We start from the raw sequence: 13,704 nt of genomic DNA, 5'->3' as shown, positions 1-13,704 counted from the left end.
AAAAATCGAAATGTATAGATATTTTCCAGCTATTTATGATAATAAATGTATCAAATTAGGTAGATTTAAATAGTTTCATTAATTGATTTTCTACGAAATGTTATTTTAGGAAAATTGTTAGGGGTTAATGTTGTAAATAAAACATATTAAATAAGTAAAACTTGAAGGGTATAAACCAAAATATACTTCAAAAATAATAATATTGATAAATATTCTACAACTAAACCCTGATTATACATCAATAATCACAATTACACAAAGATTACCAGAAAACTTAAACACTCTTTCGTGTTCTAGATATACCAAAAATCGAAACATAATAATAATGTCTCCTAATTTTTCATTAGAAAACTTAAACACTCTATCGTAGACGAATTATGACAAATAAGGATGATGAAATCGATTGACTAAAAATCAAGATGGGCAGACATGTCACAATGGACGAGATAAAACAAAGAAGAAGAAGATGATATATTTGTTTTGTCAGATAAAAACAAGAAAAATTGTGTCGGTCTAGACAAAAAAAAACAATATTAGTTTACTTTAAAACAAAAGTCAATTATGTAATATAAATCTGTAAGTAATTAGTATACTGAATTAGTTTGTTTTTGTTGAAATGGCTATTTTCCCATTTCTAACAAATTATATACACACATCTTGGGTCCATTTTAATAACCAAATTTTATTAAAAGAAAAACAACTTTTATTTGCATTTTACAACAAAACTATATATACTAAAGTTAACTGATTCTTTATATATAAAACATACAAAACTACAATACAAAATTATTCTGTACATATATTTAAAAAAATCAAAATAATAAAATACTACTATCTGTAAATAAATAAAAACACACACACAATATATTCCTTCTATAAATCACTACTTATTTAATTATATGTTATACTATAATATAAAACAATAAACCTCAAACAAAATACTTTCTAATTTCCATACTAACTAATATATCTATAAAACAAATTACATTTTTTATAAAAAAATGGTCCCGCGGTGTACCGCGGGTGAATATCTAGTTTTAATACATTTGCTATGTTTATTTAGTTATGATTTTAAACAATATGGCTTAATAATTACAAATCATATTTATGTTAAATAAAAAATATATCAAAAAGTACATGTGCGAGTTTAGACCTAGTAAATATAAAAGCAAATATACTTATTAGGATTAAGGACGTAAGATGGTACCCTAGGTTGGTAAATGTGGTTACTGATAGATTGGGTAAAAAAATGCTTTATGCATATAATTTGGATTGTGTTGGCCGTTTTCTCTTGTTAACTTTACTTCTTTAAATAATATCTCCTGATTCCCTAATTTCATTTCAGTTTACTTCACACTAGATGAATTTTATCGTCGAATTTGTATAAAGTGCCCATGCAATAGTTATTATTATCAATCAAGCAAAATGAACAACTAGGTCCATTATCTCTTATTTCAAAGATATGATTATAAACCACTTTATAATTCAAAGAGATAAGCGTTTGTTTATTTACAAGATCGTATATAAATATGCCGGATAGAGAACACTAGTCTCACACTCACCCAACGTGTTACTAACCCACCATAAAGCTAACTAGAAAATGTTTTGAACTTTTTATAATTGAAGTACCTTTTTATCTATATCCATTATTATCGTTTTCTATTATATGTTCCATAATCACAAGCACTCAAACAAATCTGCCTTGTTTATTCGTCATTTCGGAACTTAGTGTGATACAAACAAAATAATCAAAGTTTGTATGAAAATAATTGGATCAACCCCTTTTGGAGCATCATCATAATCATTCATCGTCGCTTGTAGAGGTTAATTAGTGTGCGACATGCTTCAAAAAAATTATGTGATGAATATAAGGTCATATATATAATCCGATAAAATTGCTAAAGAATAAACAAAATTTTTTAAAAGATATATATATGCATGCTTTTGTATTTTGTGATGTATAGTTGCTAATAGGTTGTTGAAGCACATAATTTGTGTGTCTAATTTTATGCGTGTATATAATAATTAAGTATGTGGAAGATATTGTATATATGAAAATCTATTTAATCTCCACACACGTCTAACAAAATGTCATATAAATATTAAATTTCGAAAACTTAAGAAGCGAACTATCACAAAATTATGTTCGCTTCAAAATGTATAATCCACCATCTTTTCAGGTTCGTTTTTAATTCACGAAATTTTCAACAGATTTCCCTAATTCAAGTTTAAAGTCAATTTATTATTAATATTCATCACACCAATATAATTTTTGGAACAAAAACGTTCAAAATTACTAATGTCCCAAACTTGTGATCAGATATAGATTATTATTTTAAAATGAACACCAAAGAAAAACTGTTATATATATATACACACACATTATAGACGTAACTCTCCTACTTCCAAAACCATTTCCCAACCTTTTCGTTCTTCCGGCCAATCAAATGGGTGATAAACTTCGATTATTCATCGGAATTTTGGGTATACTTTCTTTGGTCTAATAATATATATACTTTCTAACTCTATCATATGCTTTTTCTTTATTTTTGAAATACTATTTTACTTTTAAACTTAGTCTTGGGTCTAACATATATCTCTACAAGAAACATAATTGTATGAGAATCTTTTTATGATTTTTATTCAAAACTAATTTATGGTCACTCCACAGGAAACGGAGCTTCCTTGTTGCTCTACACAGCTCCAATGTAAGTAACTGAAATTTTTTATATAAATCAAATAGCCAATTTAATTTGGGTTAACGAAGAAAGAAGATTATATAACTTTTTTTTTTCTTAATGGACAAGTAGATTAACATTTTCAAGGGTGTTTAAGAAGAAAAGCACAGAGGAATTCTCATGTTTTCCTTACGTTATGACACTCTTCAACTGTTTGATTTATACTTGGTACGGTTTACCGATTGTGAGTCATCTTTGGGAGAATCTTCCTCTCGTCACCATTAATGGAGCCGGCATTCTTCTCGAATCGATCTTCATTTTCATATATTTCTGGTACTCGTCGCCCAAAGAAAAGGTAAACTATTCACTTTTTTAGAATCATATTATGGTACTTTTTTCGTAGGACGTAATTAAAATATGACATTAATGATCCTTATATAAAACAGATTAAGGTTGGTGTTACATTTGTTCCGGTGATCGTTTTGTTCGGCTTAACGGCAGCAATCTCAGCCGTGGTATTTGACGACCACCACCACCGGAAATCATTCGTGGGAAGTGTTGGCCTCGTGGCTTCCATCTCCATGTACGGTTCTCCTCTCATCGTTATGGTAAGCCATATATATATAGATATATACATCGTTAAAATTATGTCACATAGAAAAAATGTTTTTTGATCAAGGAGATAAAAACCATGCAACTATATCTTAGAGATATTTTGTTTTGCAAAAAATATGAATGTTTGTGTGTGTGCACACACGCTAATTAATAAAATCTGAATATTGTGTGTGTGCAGAAGAAAGTGATAGAGACAAAAAGTGTGGAATACATGCCGTTTTACTTGTCCTTCTTCTCATTTCTGACTAGTTCCCTTTGGTTGGCATATGGTTTGCTCAGCCATGATCTCTTTCTTGCGGTTCGTTTTTTTTTCTCTTCCTTAATTTCTATTGAGATCTACAAAGTTGTTGAGATTTGCATGTGCATGCATGATTTTGAAGATATTATATATATATTGAATGAATTTTCTAAACATTTATATATAGTCACCTAATATGGTGGCGACTCCACTGGGGATTCTCCAACTTATCATATACTTCAAGTACAAGAATAAGAAGGAATTAGCACCAACAACAATGGAGATAAGCAAACGGAACGATGATGATGAAGAGAAGAGTAAGACCACGCTTGAGCTTGTAGTTGACGTTGATCGTGATCGTGATGGTGATGCCAATGAGAAAACTTCTAACAATGCATGTTAGCTTTCAACCTCATCGATTTAATAGCTTCGGTGTGAATCCAAAGATTTTATGAAAACATCTCATATGTGCTTTTCATTACGTGATCAAATGTGTTACATTACTACAAGTTATATGGTGGTTTGATCATGTGATGAATAAAGAAAGGGTACGATTGTGCTTTTATGTCCTCTTTATTTTTCTATTTGAAGGTCATATATATACAAACACACGAAAGATCAATGTGTCGACAAAAATGAAAAGATCACCTCCAGATCTCACACTAAAAAATGTACTATATATAATTCATTCATAAATTTTGTCGATTTTATTTCATTATATGCGTATCTATTTTTTATTTTGCCAACGTTTCTAGAATTTTGCACTAGTCATTAATTTTTTTAATCCTAGTCGTAATAATGGGCCAGTTAAAGCGTAAAGCCCATATATATGTATTGGATTGTATTCTTAGCCCAACAACGAAAGACGCTCTTAAAACAAACGGCGTTTAAAGGAACCGCGATTTGGATTCTCTCTCCCCAAAATAATAGTCTCTATCTATCTTCTTCTTTATCTTCTTCCTCAACCCGAAACCCTAATTTCTCTGCAGGTTTTGCTCCAATCTCCAGACGATTTCTCCAGGTAACATTATCTCTCTTCTTTCTTCTCTCGTTTCGGACTCTTTCGTTGTAATCTGTTTGTATTATGTGAACTCCGCTGCTAAAAAACTCAAATCCTATATCTTATTTTGAAATTTCCGGGCCAATTTTGTTGAGATCTGGAGAGTTTGTGATTCTTAGTATCACATATTTGTATCTTAAGCATTGTGCAATTTATAATTTCTGGTTTCTTTGTTTTTTTATTTTACAGGTCCACGATTCGTTTGAGCAATGTCTTCGGTTTCGAGCCAGCCACAGTTTCGTTACACGCAACCTCCTTCTAAGGTTCTTCATTTGAGAAACTTGCCTTGGGAATGTACTGAAGAGGAGTTAATTGAACTGGGGAAGCCTTTTGGTACAGTTGTTAATACCAAGTGTAATGTTGGAGCCAATCGTAATCAAGCTTTCATTGAGTTTGTAAGTGGAAGAGATTATACCAAAGTTGCAATGATCGTTTTGTTGCAAGTTTTTGTTTTTTAATTTGGTTGTTTTGTATTTCAGGAAGATTTGAATCAAGCTATACAAATGATTTCTTACTATGCTTCTTCTTCCGAGCCTGCTCAAGTTCGAGGTAAAACTGTCTACCTCCAGTACTCCAACAGGCAAGAGATAGTGAATAACAAAACGACAGCAGATGTTGTGGGGAATGTTCTTCTGGTGACAATTGAAGGAGACGATGCTCGCATGGTCAGCATTGATGTCTTGCATGTGGTAAGTGTGTCAAACACACCTTTTTTTTGCTTTGGTTTTTCTTGGAAGAAGTAAACGTATTGCTGAAAGATGTTTCGAAGACATTCTGATAATTAGGGTTGTAGGTTGTCGTGCTTTTGGAAACTTACTTTTTGACATGAATGTAAATGGATCAGCAGGGCCATGTCAAGGCAATATCTTCAGTGGCAGCCTAATGCATTAGGAGAAAAAGAGCACATGTGTGTTTGTTTCCTTTCTCCTTTCCCTGACACTGACTCTCTCTTCCCTTCTATCTCCCTCACACTTCCCTTTTATCAGATATATTCTAGGATTTGTAAGATATGGTCTTACATAGGTGTAGTTAGTATTCTTGTTTGGTAGGACAGGGTGCAGCTCTATCTGCGCTTCTTTTGTGATAAAGAACTGTTTTCAAAGTTTACGCGGCTGTGGGGAATTCTATCTAGAGGTTCATCAATCTGCTAACCTTTTGAGACATACCTTGTGTTTACGCGGCTGTGGAAAACATATCTTTTACCTTCCTGAGAGTGTAACCTGGCATCGGAATTGTCACGTACTCACGTCATATTACGTTTGTTTAGTTTGCTGTCCTAAATTTTGTGATGCTGTATGAGTTTGAGACATAGAGTTATCCTAAACTAAATTTGTCTTGTTATGTTGCTTAAGTGCAAAATATTACAGATGCACAGGAGTCTTTATAGTTGAATCTTCTGGCTTTTTTTTGTTTCCATTGTTGATCTAATTGCTGGTTTGCCATGCAGGTATTCTCAGCATTTGGGTTTGTCCATAAGATTACTACTTTCGAGAAGACAGCTGGATACCAGGTATATTACCGAGCCATAAATTTGCTTTTGTATCTTGATGTTAATATTTATTTTACTTATAATGTTTATTGTCTGAATTGCTCTTAGGCACTGGTTCAATTTTCTGATGCGGAAACTGCAACCTCTTCAAAAAATGCCCTCGATGGAAGAAGCATCCCTAGGTGACGGTTGTACTAATTTTTTGAGAGGGTATTTAGTCTAACTGTGAAGGGCTGCATAGCTCTAGATATTGTGCGGAGGTTCTGACAATTTGTCAGCCTTTCAAGCGTATGTAGGTGTTTTAGCATCTAATGGCTAGTTCTGGGGTGATGTATGGCGAGGCATTGATAGATGCAGGAAAACTAAATTTGCATCTAATCTTTTCATGACTCACCTGGGAAAATACCGTAGGCATTGATAGCTACTTAGAATAAGGATAGGCATTGATAGCTACTTAGAATAAGGATAGTCTTTTCATGTGAAATTCCTGGCAATATCGTGTTTATTTTATTACAAATCATACAAGCTTTGCGTTATAATTCTATATGTTTGTTATGTGTGAGGCATACTTTTTACTGACTTCTTTTTTTCTGGGTTTTAGGTATCTACTCCCTGAGCAAGTGGGACAATGCTCTCTCAAAATCACATATTCAGCTCATACAGATCTGACTGTCAAATTTCAGAGTCATCGGAGTAGGTATGTGTATTCAGATTGCTGTTCAAACATGTTTATGTTTTGGTTTACTTGGTGGTTGCGATGCTTCTGTGACCAAATTTACTGAATTGTTTCCAATTTATTTTGCAGGGACTATACTAATATGTACCTTCCCGTTGCTCCATCAGCCATTGATAGTACTGGTCAGGTATGCAATTTGAAAGTAGTCTCTTTATGCATTTTTATGATTGTAAATCTGCTTTTTACTTTTTTGAATCTAGCTATCAAAGTAAAAGATTAATGTTTCATTCCTACTAGGTGATTGTGGGTGTAGACGGTAAGAAGATGGAGCCAGAAAGTAATGTTCTTCTCGCATCCATTGAAAACATGCAGTATGCAGTAACCTTGGACGTTTTACATATGGTAATACTTGCTCTATACTGAATCCTCATTGAATCTTTGGTTCTATATTAATTTAATGTGTCCCCTTTTTTTTAACTAACACGTAGGTTTTTGCGGCTTTTGGGGAAGTTCAAAAGATTGCAATGTTTGACAAGAATGGTGGGCTACAGGCATTGATTCAATACCAAGGTAACAAACGTATATAATACATGCTTTGTTTCAGTTGTCATTGATCTCTGTAAGAGCAAATTCTCAAATGACACACTGGCTGTTTGGTTTCTTTCAGATGTTCAAACAGCTATGGTGGCTAAGGAAGCATTGGAAGGACATTGTATTTACGACGGGGGATTTTGTAAGCTCCACATCACTTATTCACGCCACACGGACCTCAGCATAAAGGTGAACAACGATAGAAGCAGAGACTACACAATGCCCAACCCGCCAGTTCCAATGCCTCAACAACCCGGTCAGAATCCATACGCCGGCAATCCACAGCAATACCACGCAGCAGGTGGGAGTCACCACCAACAGCAGCAGCAGCAGCCGCATCCACAAGGCGGATGGGGGCAAGGTTCAATGGGAATGGGTGGTGGTCACAATCCTTACATGGCACCACCGTCATCTGGCCCAATGCATCAAGGTCCACCAGGTGGTCATATGCCTCCACAGCATTACGGTGGTCCGGGTCCAATGCATTAAAGAGATCAATAGTCTCATAAAAGTCGAAGACAAAGATGTTTAATCTCTCTCTCTCTCTCTCTCTCTCTCTCTCTTAATTTCTATTCGTAGCTCTTTTTTTTTTCTTTTTGGGTTTGTTTGGAACACTTGTACTTGTGTCCAAAACGATAATTTTATAAAACGGAAACCATTTGAGAAATGTATTAGAAGAAACTTAATCTCTCTCTCTCAGTCTATTTCTCTCTCTCGCACTCACCAATATCATTTTCATTATCAAAAAATCTAATCTCTAGTCTATGAATGAAAGCTCAAAATTGGGTAGAATTATTGGATAAGATTATTAACACAATCAACTCTGAAAATCAATTTTGAAGAGAGTTACAAAAAAAAAAAAAAAAAGTTTGAGAAGAGAAAAGATAAAGAGAGGATCTTGTGGCTCCCAAGTCTCCAAAGTCTTCCTCTCTTTTGCTCTAAAGAATAAAAAAAAAAAAAAAAAAAAAAAGAGTAAGCGAGAAGGAAGAAGATAAAAGCGGATTTGATTTTGATTCCATCATCATAAAACCCTAAACCATCAATGTCTTCTTCTACTCTTCAAGCTTCTCTTCTCCTTCGTCCTCCTCCTCCTCCTCTCCATTCATATCCCTTTAAGCCTCGTTCTTCTCTCTTCTCTCCTTGTTTGAGTTTTCATCCTCAATCTCTTTCAAGTTTCTCTTCTGTGCTTCACAACTCTCAATTTCGTCCCCTTCCTTGCTCATTGCGCCAAGACAATGTCGCTTCCGACTCCGATTTTATTCCCAAGGACCCTGCTTTTGTTAGCCAAGGGGAGAGTACGACGGATTCATTTGTCACGGATACGGATTCATTAGAGACGAATGATAGATTCGTGGGTGGTGAGGGGACGAGTGAAGCTACTAGCTTTGAGGCGGCGGAGGTGAAAATTGGAGGAGGGGAAGAAGAAGCTGAGGTTATTGATGGAGTAACAACGGAGGGAGAAGAGAAGAAGAAGAGCAAGTTTCGAATTGTGGTGTTGATGATGGGACTATGGGCGGCTATCAAGAGAGCTATGGAGAAGGTCATGGAGTGGGAGTGGTTAAGCTGGTGGCCTTTCTCTCGCCAGGAGAAGCGGCTTGAGAAACTTATTGCTGAGGCTGATGCTAATCCAAAGGATGCAGCTTTGCAGGGAGCTTTATTAGCTGAGCTCAATAAGCACATGTATGTAACTTTATCATGCTCTGGTTGATTGTGTAGTTTAAATTTCAATTGATTTCATGTGGTATGCTGATGTTTTTTTTTTCTTCCATTCAGTCCTGAGGCTGTAGTTCAACGGTTCGAACAAAGGGAACACGCAGTGGACAGTAGAGGAGTTGCTGAGTATATTCGAGCTCTTGTCATTACAAATTCCCTTGCGGAGTATCTTCCTGACGAACAAACGGGGAAGCCATCTAGTCTTCCCACACTGGTATTATTTCTGTCTGCTTGTACCATGACTAGTTGACTACTTCCAGAATCTGTGGTTTGGCTATCTGTATTTTCTGTGGTCTACATTTTGATCTCTGAAGTTGATTTGCTTGCTGCCCCTTAAAAATGTTATTTTGAGTTGTCTTTGTTTATAAATTAGTGTTGTTGTATTTGTAATAATCGTTGGTTTTATGTGCAGCTGCAAGAGCTGAAGCATCGTGCATCAGGCAATATGGACGAGTCATTTGTGAATCCTGGTATATCTGAGAAGCAACCATTGCATGTTACTATGGTAAGTTTCTCTTATATTTACCCATCTGGTTATGTATACAAAGTTTCGATTTTTCTTAGGTTCATGATGGTCCTGTATATGTTAAGTTCTTAACCTGTGTCTTTGCTTTGTTAGGTTAATCCTAAAGTTTCAAACAAATCAAGATTTGCACAAGAGCTTGTCTCTACGATCTTGTTCACAGTTGCGGTGGGATTAGTGTGGTATGCACCATCTATCTTTTAAGTTGAGATTAGATTTATGATAGATTGGTTTAGATAGCACAGGCAGAAGTGTTGCTTCTTATGCGTAGTTGAACTTGTGATTGCTTCTCCATTTTAGTACTTCTGCTCCTGTTTAAATGCAAGGTTCCTTGTTTAGGTTAATGGGTGCAGCTGCTCTGCAAAAGTATATTGGAAGCCTGGGAGGAATTGGAACTTCGGGTGTTGGTTCAAGTTCTTCATATTCTCCCAAAGAGATGAACAAAGAAATAACGCCTGAAAAGGTAGAATTTTGACTAAACATGAAGTAATGATGTTCGTACTGTTCACGAGGATTCTAAAATGAGTTAAAGTATAACTGCAATGAAATTGATAGCGTTAGTTACAGTGGCCAAACATATAGTAAGAGAAGGATATTGTTAATTAGTTGCATGCTATTATCCTTCTTACCTGAGATAGTTACTGTCTTGTGGATCCTCTTTGAATTGAGGTTAATTTACCCAGTCAACGTTTTAACAGTTCTGTTCCTGTAGTCCTTGACGCCAATAAATTTTGTCTGAGCGGCTTCACTGTGTCTTTTCCTAACAAGTTTACTTGCCGCAGAATGTCAAAACATTTAAGGATGTAAAGGGTTGTGATGATGCCAAACAAGAGCTTGAGGAGGTGGTTGAATATCTTAAAAATCCATCAAAGTTTACCCGCCTTGGAGGAAAGTTGCCAAAGGTAGTCTCTCTTTCTATTGGGTTATTATTTCCTCTCGTTTGCATCCTACTTTGCATTTGATTTTCTCCTGTCTATTGAAGGCCACAATCTGTTTAAAGATAGCATTTGTGACCTGAGACATTTATGTTTGCTTCCAGGGAATTCTTCTTACCGGGGCACCTGGTACTGGAAAGACATTACTGGCTAAAGTAAGTTCTCACAGAGTGTTAGTTGTCTCTTATTGATTGGGGTGTTATGAAAAGTTAATTATTTCATTTCTATTGGCGTCATTCAGTCAATCTCACTTACACATAAATTATTATTATTATTAGGCTACCAATTCTATAAATAACTTTATTAAGCTGACACAATTTAAATTTTAAAGGCAATTGCTGGAGAAGCTGGGGTACCCTTCTTCTATAGAGCGGGGTCTGAATTTGAAGAGATGTGAGCCTTCTACTTTTCTTTCTCTGTCATATGTCTTGAGCTACATTTACCGTTAACTATTTATTACTATCCAGTGGCTTTTTCAACTTTTGTAATGTCTTATAGAATCAAGTTTTAATTTTCTTGATCAACAGGTTTGTCGGGGTAGGAGCTCGGCGAGTGAGATCATTGTTTCAGGCAGCTAAGAAAAAGGTATAATTCAACCTTCACTGCTAATAATCTAATTTCAAAGATTTTTGTTGGTTAGTCTGCCATGAATTAAGTTCCATTTACTGACTGTCATGTATGACAGGCACCTTGTATCATATTCATTGATGAAATTGATGCTGTTGGGTCCACGAGAAAACAATGGGAAGGGCATACAAAGAAGACGTTGCATCAACTACTTGTTGAAATGGATGGTTTTGAGCAAAATGAGGTACTTGTTGATGAGGGATAGTGTACCTTGTGATTACTCCCCTAGTTTGCAGAAATATTTATATTTCTGCTTCTTTATTTGGTTATGCAGGGAATTATAGTTATGGCTGCAACAAACTTGCCTGATATACTTGATCCAGCACTGACAAGACCTGGTAGATTCGATAGGCATGTAAGTTTCCGGCTTCGTATTCTCTATTTGTACTTTTTATGAACAGATGTCATGCCTGATCTCTATAAGTTTCTTTTGTCTTGAGAAACCCCCTGTTTTGAATTTTCCTGTTTGAGGATTTGTTTTTGAATTTGCGGATCTGGTGTTCAATTAGTTTTCATCTGTATAATTTTCAGCTGGGTGTGCTGTTCTGTTATGAAAAATTGTTTTGAAGCTTTTTCGAAAGGAAGTACTGATAGATTTGATTTTAGATTGTCGTCCCTAGTCCGGATGTCCGTGGACGCCAAGAGATTTTGGAACTCTACCTCCAAGGCAAACCTATGTCAGAAGATGTGGATGTTAAAGCAATTGCTCGTGGAACTCCTGGATTCAATGGTGCTGGTAAGTGTCTTAAATCTGTAACTACAGTTAATTCATCCTTGAATTTAGTAAAAGTGTCTTCTTTTGTCATGGTCCTATAAAGATTCAATGATTCATTACATTCTCCAATCTCACCAAAACGATTTCCAGATCTTGCAAACCTGGTGAATATTGCTGCCATAAAAGCAGCTGTTGAAGGGGCTGAGAAGCTATCTTCTGAACAGTTGGAATTCGCAAAGGACCGAATAGTCATGGGCACAGAGAGGAAGACAATGTTCGTATCAGAGGACTCAAAAAAGGTACATTTTAATATCTGACACAACATAGAAGCAGGTTTGGATGTGGAGTCCAAACATAATATGACATCTCACTTGCTTCTTTGCCTCTTTAGCTCACTGCATACCATGAGAGTGGTCATGCTATTGTCGCTTTGAACACGGGAGGTGCGCACCCAATCCACAAAGCAACAATAATGCCACGGGGATCTGCATTGGGAATGGTTACCCAGTTACCTTCAAACGATGAAACATCAGTGAGCAAGAGGCAGTTATTAGCTCGTCTTGATGTATGTATGGGAGGAAGAGTTGCAGAGGAGCTCATCTTTGGCCAGGACTATATCACCACTGGCGCAAGTAGTGATCTGTCCCAGGCCACAGAACTTGCACAATATATGGTAACCTTATGCCTCCATATTACTAAGATTAGAAGATACATGTGTTCAAGTGTTTCTTTATTTCCTAGTTTATCAAAAAGTTAGCCGCCGGTTCTGTTAGTGTGTGGAATGAGTTTTCAGAGTTGTAGTTTCGTAGATCCTAAAAACTATAAGTTACAAGCTAACGGCGAAAGAAACTTCCACTGTAGAGTTTTGGTAACAGATCTTACCTCTCTTGTGGTAGTTGTAGTAATGCTTTTTTGGTCCAATATGCAAGGTATCGAGTTGTGGAATGAGTGAGGCAATAGGACCAGTTCATATAAAGGAAAGACCAAGCTCTGATATGCAATCACGAATTGATGCAGAGGTAGAGACTCTCTCTATTCATTTTTTGTAGTTTCGTTTTAATCCCATTGCTTGTAAGTCTGTTCATTCATATGGTGGTGATGATACTTTTGGTCAGGTTGTGAAGCTCCTTCGAGAGGCATATGAGCGAGTGAAAGCTCTCTTAAAACGGGTTCGTTTTTGCCAAATTCTCATTTACTCGATCAAAAACTGATTAATAAAAAGTCGTTACTCACTTTAATTGTGTGTTTCCCCAGCATGAGAAGCAGCTACACACATTAGCAAACGCACTTCTAGAGTATGAAACGCTAACCGCAGAGGACATAAAGCGTATCCTCCTTCCAAACCAAGAAGGGGATAAGTTACAGGAGCAACAAGAAGGAGACTTGGTATTGGCTTAAGTCACATCATTCATTATCATCAACACACCTGTTTAGGGTGAAAAAGGAAGGTTCAAAGCTTTGTACAGAGTAAATCTCCCATAGATGATTCTACAACAACCAAAAAGAAAAAAACATGTGAAATTATTTATCTCATGTTACAAATTATTGTAGTTTTTAAAAAAAAATTTCATTAGCTCATTAGTTTCACTTCGACCTGGAACCTTTTTCCCTTTTTAACATTCTGTTCAATTCTATGAAAAAAAATGTAAAACAACATTGAAAAGAAAGTAGTTGTAGTCTTTACATGTTTTTTCTTTTGGATAAATTTGAAAGACAACAACAATAAGAGCATTTATTTGTAATTGAAAATAGAAGCATTGGTAATGGAACCACCTGTCCATGTGACCTATTCGAATACTTTAATATCATCATTCCAAATGGACAAACTTTATAAGCTCATCCAC

At 35.7% G+C, this 13,704-nt stretch overlaps 3 protein-coding genes across 5 annotated transcripts; all 3 read left to right on the top strand.

The window, feature by feature from the left end:
* The first annotated feature begins 2,068 nt into the window (after positions 1 to 2,068).
* LOC104761330 (bidirectional sugar transporter SWEET3-like) lies at positions 2,069 to 4,102 on the top strand. Of its 2 annotated transcripts, none has more exons than XM_010484405.2 (6): positions 2,069 to 2,180; positions 2,672 to 2,708; positions 2,811 to 3,033; positions 3,125 to 3,286; positions 3,472 to 3,591; positions 3,719 to 4,102. In XM_010484405.2, exons 3-6 carry the CDS (start codon positions 2,875 to 2,877, stop codon positions 3,932 to 3,934), a joined length of 657 nt encoding a protein of 218 aa, XP_010482707.2. In that variant the 5' UTR covers positions 2,069 to 2,180; positions 2,672 to 2,708; positions 2,811 to 2,874; the 3' UTR covers positions 3,935 to 4,102. The 2 variants fall into 2 exon arrangements, with proteins under 2 accessions (XP_010482707.2, XP_010482706.2); XM_010484404.2 differs by having other exon boundaries at positions 2,127 to 2,484.
* Positions 4,103 to 4,388: 286 nt separating this feature from the next.
* Positions 4,389 to 8,039, top strand: LOC104761329 (polypyrimidine tract-binding protein homolog 2). 2 transcript variants are annotated; one of them, XM_010484402.3, is made up of 10 exons: positions 4,389 to 4,552; positions 4,781 to 4,986; positions 5,071 to 5,280; positions 6,039 to 6,101; positions 6,189 to 6,262; positions 6,682 to 6,777; positions 6,886 to 6,943; positions 7,054 to 7,158; positions 7,245 to 7,326; positions 7,424 to 8,039. In XM_010484402.3, the coding sequence occupies exons 2-10, from the start codon at positions 4,801 to 4,803 to the stop codon at positions 7,834 to 7,836; spliced, it is 1,287 nt and encodes a 428-aa protein (XP_010482704.1). In that variant the 5' UTR covers positions 4,389 to 4,552; positions 4,781 to 4,800; the 3' UTR covers positions 7,837 to 8,039. The 2 variants fall into 2 exon arrangements, with proteins under 2 accessions (XP_010482704.1, XP_087353759.1); XM_087497633.1 differs by lacking the exons at positions 4,389 to 4,552; positions 4,781 to 4,986; positions 5,071 to 5,280 and adding an exon at positions 5,436 to 5,498.
* On the top strand, positions 8,018 to 13,686 carry LOC104761328 (ATP-dependent zinc metalloprotease FTSH 11, chloroplastic/mitochondrial). The gene is made up of 17 exons (XM_010484401.3): positions 8,018 to 9,027; positions 9,121 to 9,274; positions 9,473 to 9,565; positions 9,680 to 9,765; positions 9,923 to 10,046; positions 10,366 to 10,485; positions 10,623 to 10,673; positions 10,850 to 10,911; positions 11,046 to 11,103; positions 11,204 to 11,329; positions 11,420 to 11,500; positions 11,752 to 11,881; positions 12,011 to 12,159; positions 12,252 to 12,533; positions 12,790 to 12,879; positions 12,976 to 13,029; positions 13,115 to 13,686. The coding sequence occupies exons 1-17, from the start codon at positions 8,390 to 8,392 to the stop codon at positions 13,256 to 13,258; spliced, it is 2,442 nt and encodes an 813-aa protein (XP_010482703.2). The 5' UTR covers positions 8,018 to 8,389; the 3' UTR covers positions 13,259 to 13,686.
* Positions 13,687 to 13,704: the final 18 nt, after the last annotated feature.

Source organism: Camelina sativa, chromosome 18 (assembly GCF_030686135.1).
Source record: "Camelina sativa cultivar CO46 ecotype springtype chromosome 18, ASM3068613v1".
Classification (NCBI taxonomy): domain Eukaryota; kingdom Viridiplantae; phylum Streptophyta; class Magnoliopsida; order Brassicales; family Brassicaceae; genus Camelina; species Camelina sativa.
This window is presented reverse-complemented; position numbering and strand designations above follow the sequence as displayed.

Bases quoted from the DNA above. Each gene is read 5' to 3' on its own strand.
- LOC104761330 (XM_010484404.2), top strand. From the start codon at position 2,448: ATGGGTGATAAACTTCGATTATTCATCGGAATTTTGG. The intron at 2,709-2,810 runs GTAAGTAACTGA...ATGGACAAGTAG, and splicing joins TTGCTCTACACAGCTCCAAT to ATTAACATTTTCAAGGGTGT. The intron at 3,592-3,718 runs GTTCGTTTTTTT...ATTTATATATAG, and splicing joins GCCATGATCTCTTTCTTGCG to TCACCTAATATGGTGGCGAC.
- LOC104761329 (XM_010484402.3), top strand. From the start codon at position 4,801: ATGTCTTCGGTTTCGAGCCAGCCACAGTTTCGTTACACGCAACCTCCT. The intron at 6,778-6,885 runs GTATGTGTATTC...TTTATTTTGCAG, and splicing joins TTTCAGAGTCATCGGAGTAG to GGACTATACTAATATGTACC. The intron at 7,159-7,244 runs GTAATACTTGCT...ACTAACACGTAG, and splicing joins CCTTGGACGTTTTACATATG to GTTTTTGCGGCTTTTGGGGA.
- LOC104761328 (XM_010484401.3), top strand. From the start codon at position 8,390: ATGTCTTCTTCTACTCTTCAAGCTTCTCTTCTCCTTCGTCCTCCTCCT. The intron at 10,674-10,849 runs GTAAGTTCTCAC...TAAATTTTAAAG, and splicing joins GAAAGACATTACTGGCTAAA to GCAATTGCTGGAGAAGCTGG. The intron at 11,882-12,010 runs GTAAGTGTCTTA...AACGATTTCCAG, and splicing joins TCCTGGATTCAATGGTGCTG to ATCTTGCAAACCTGGTGAAT.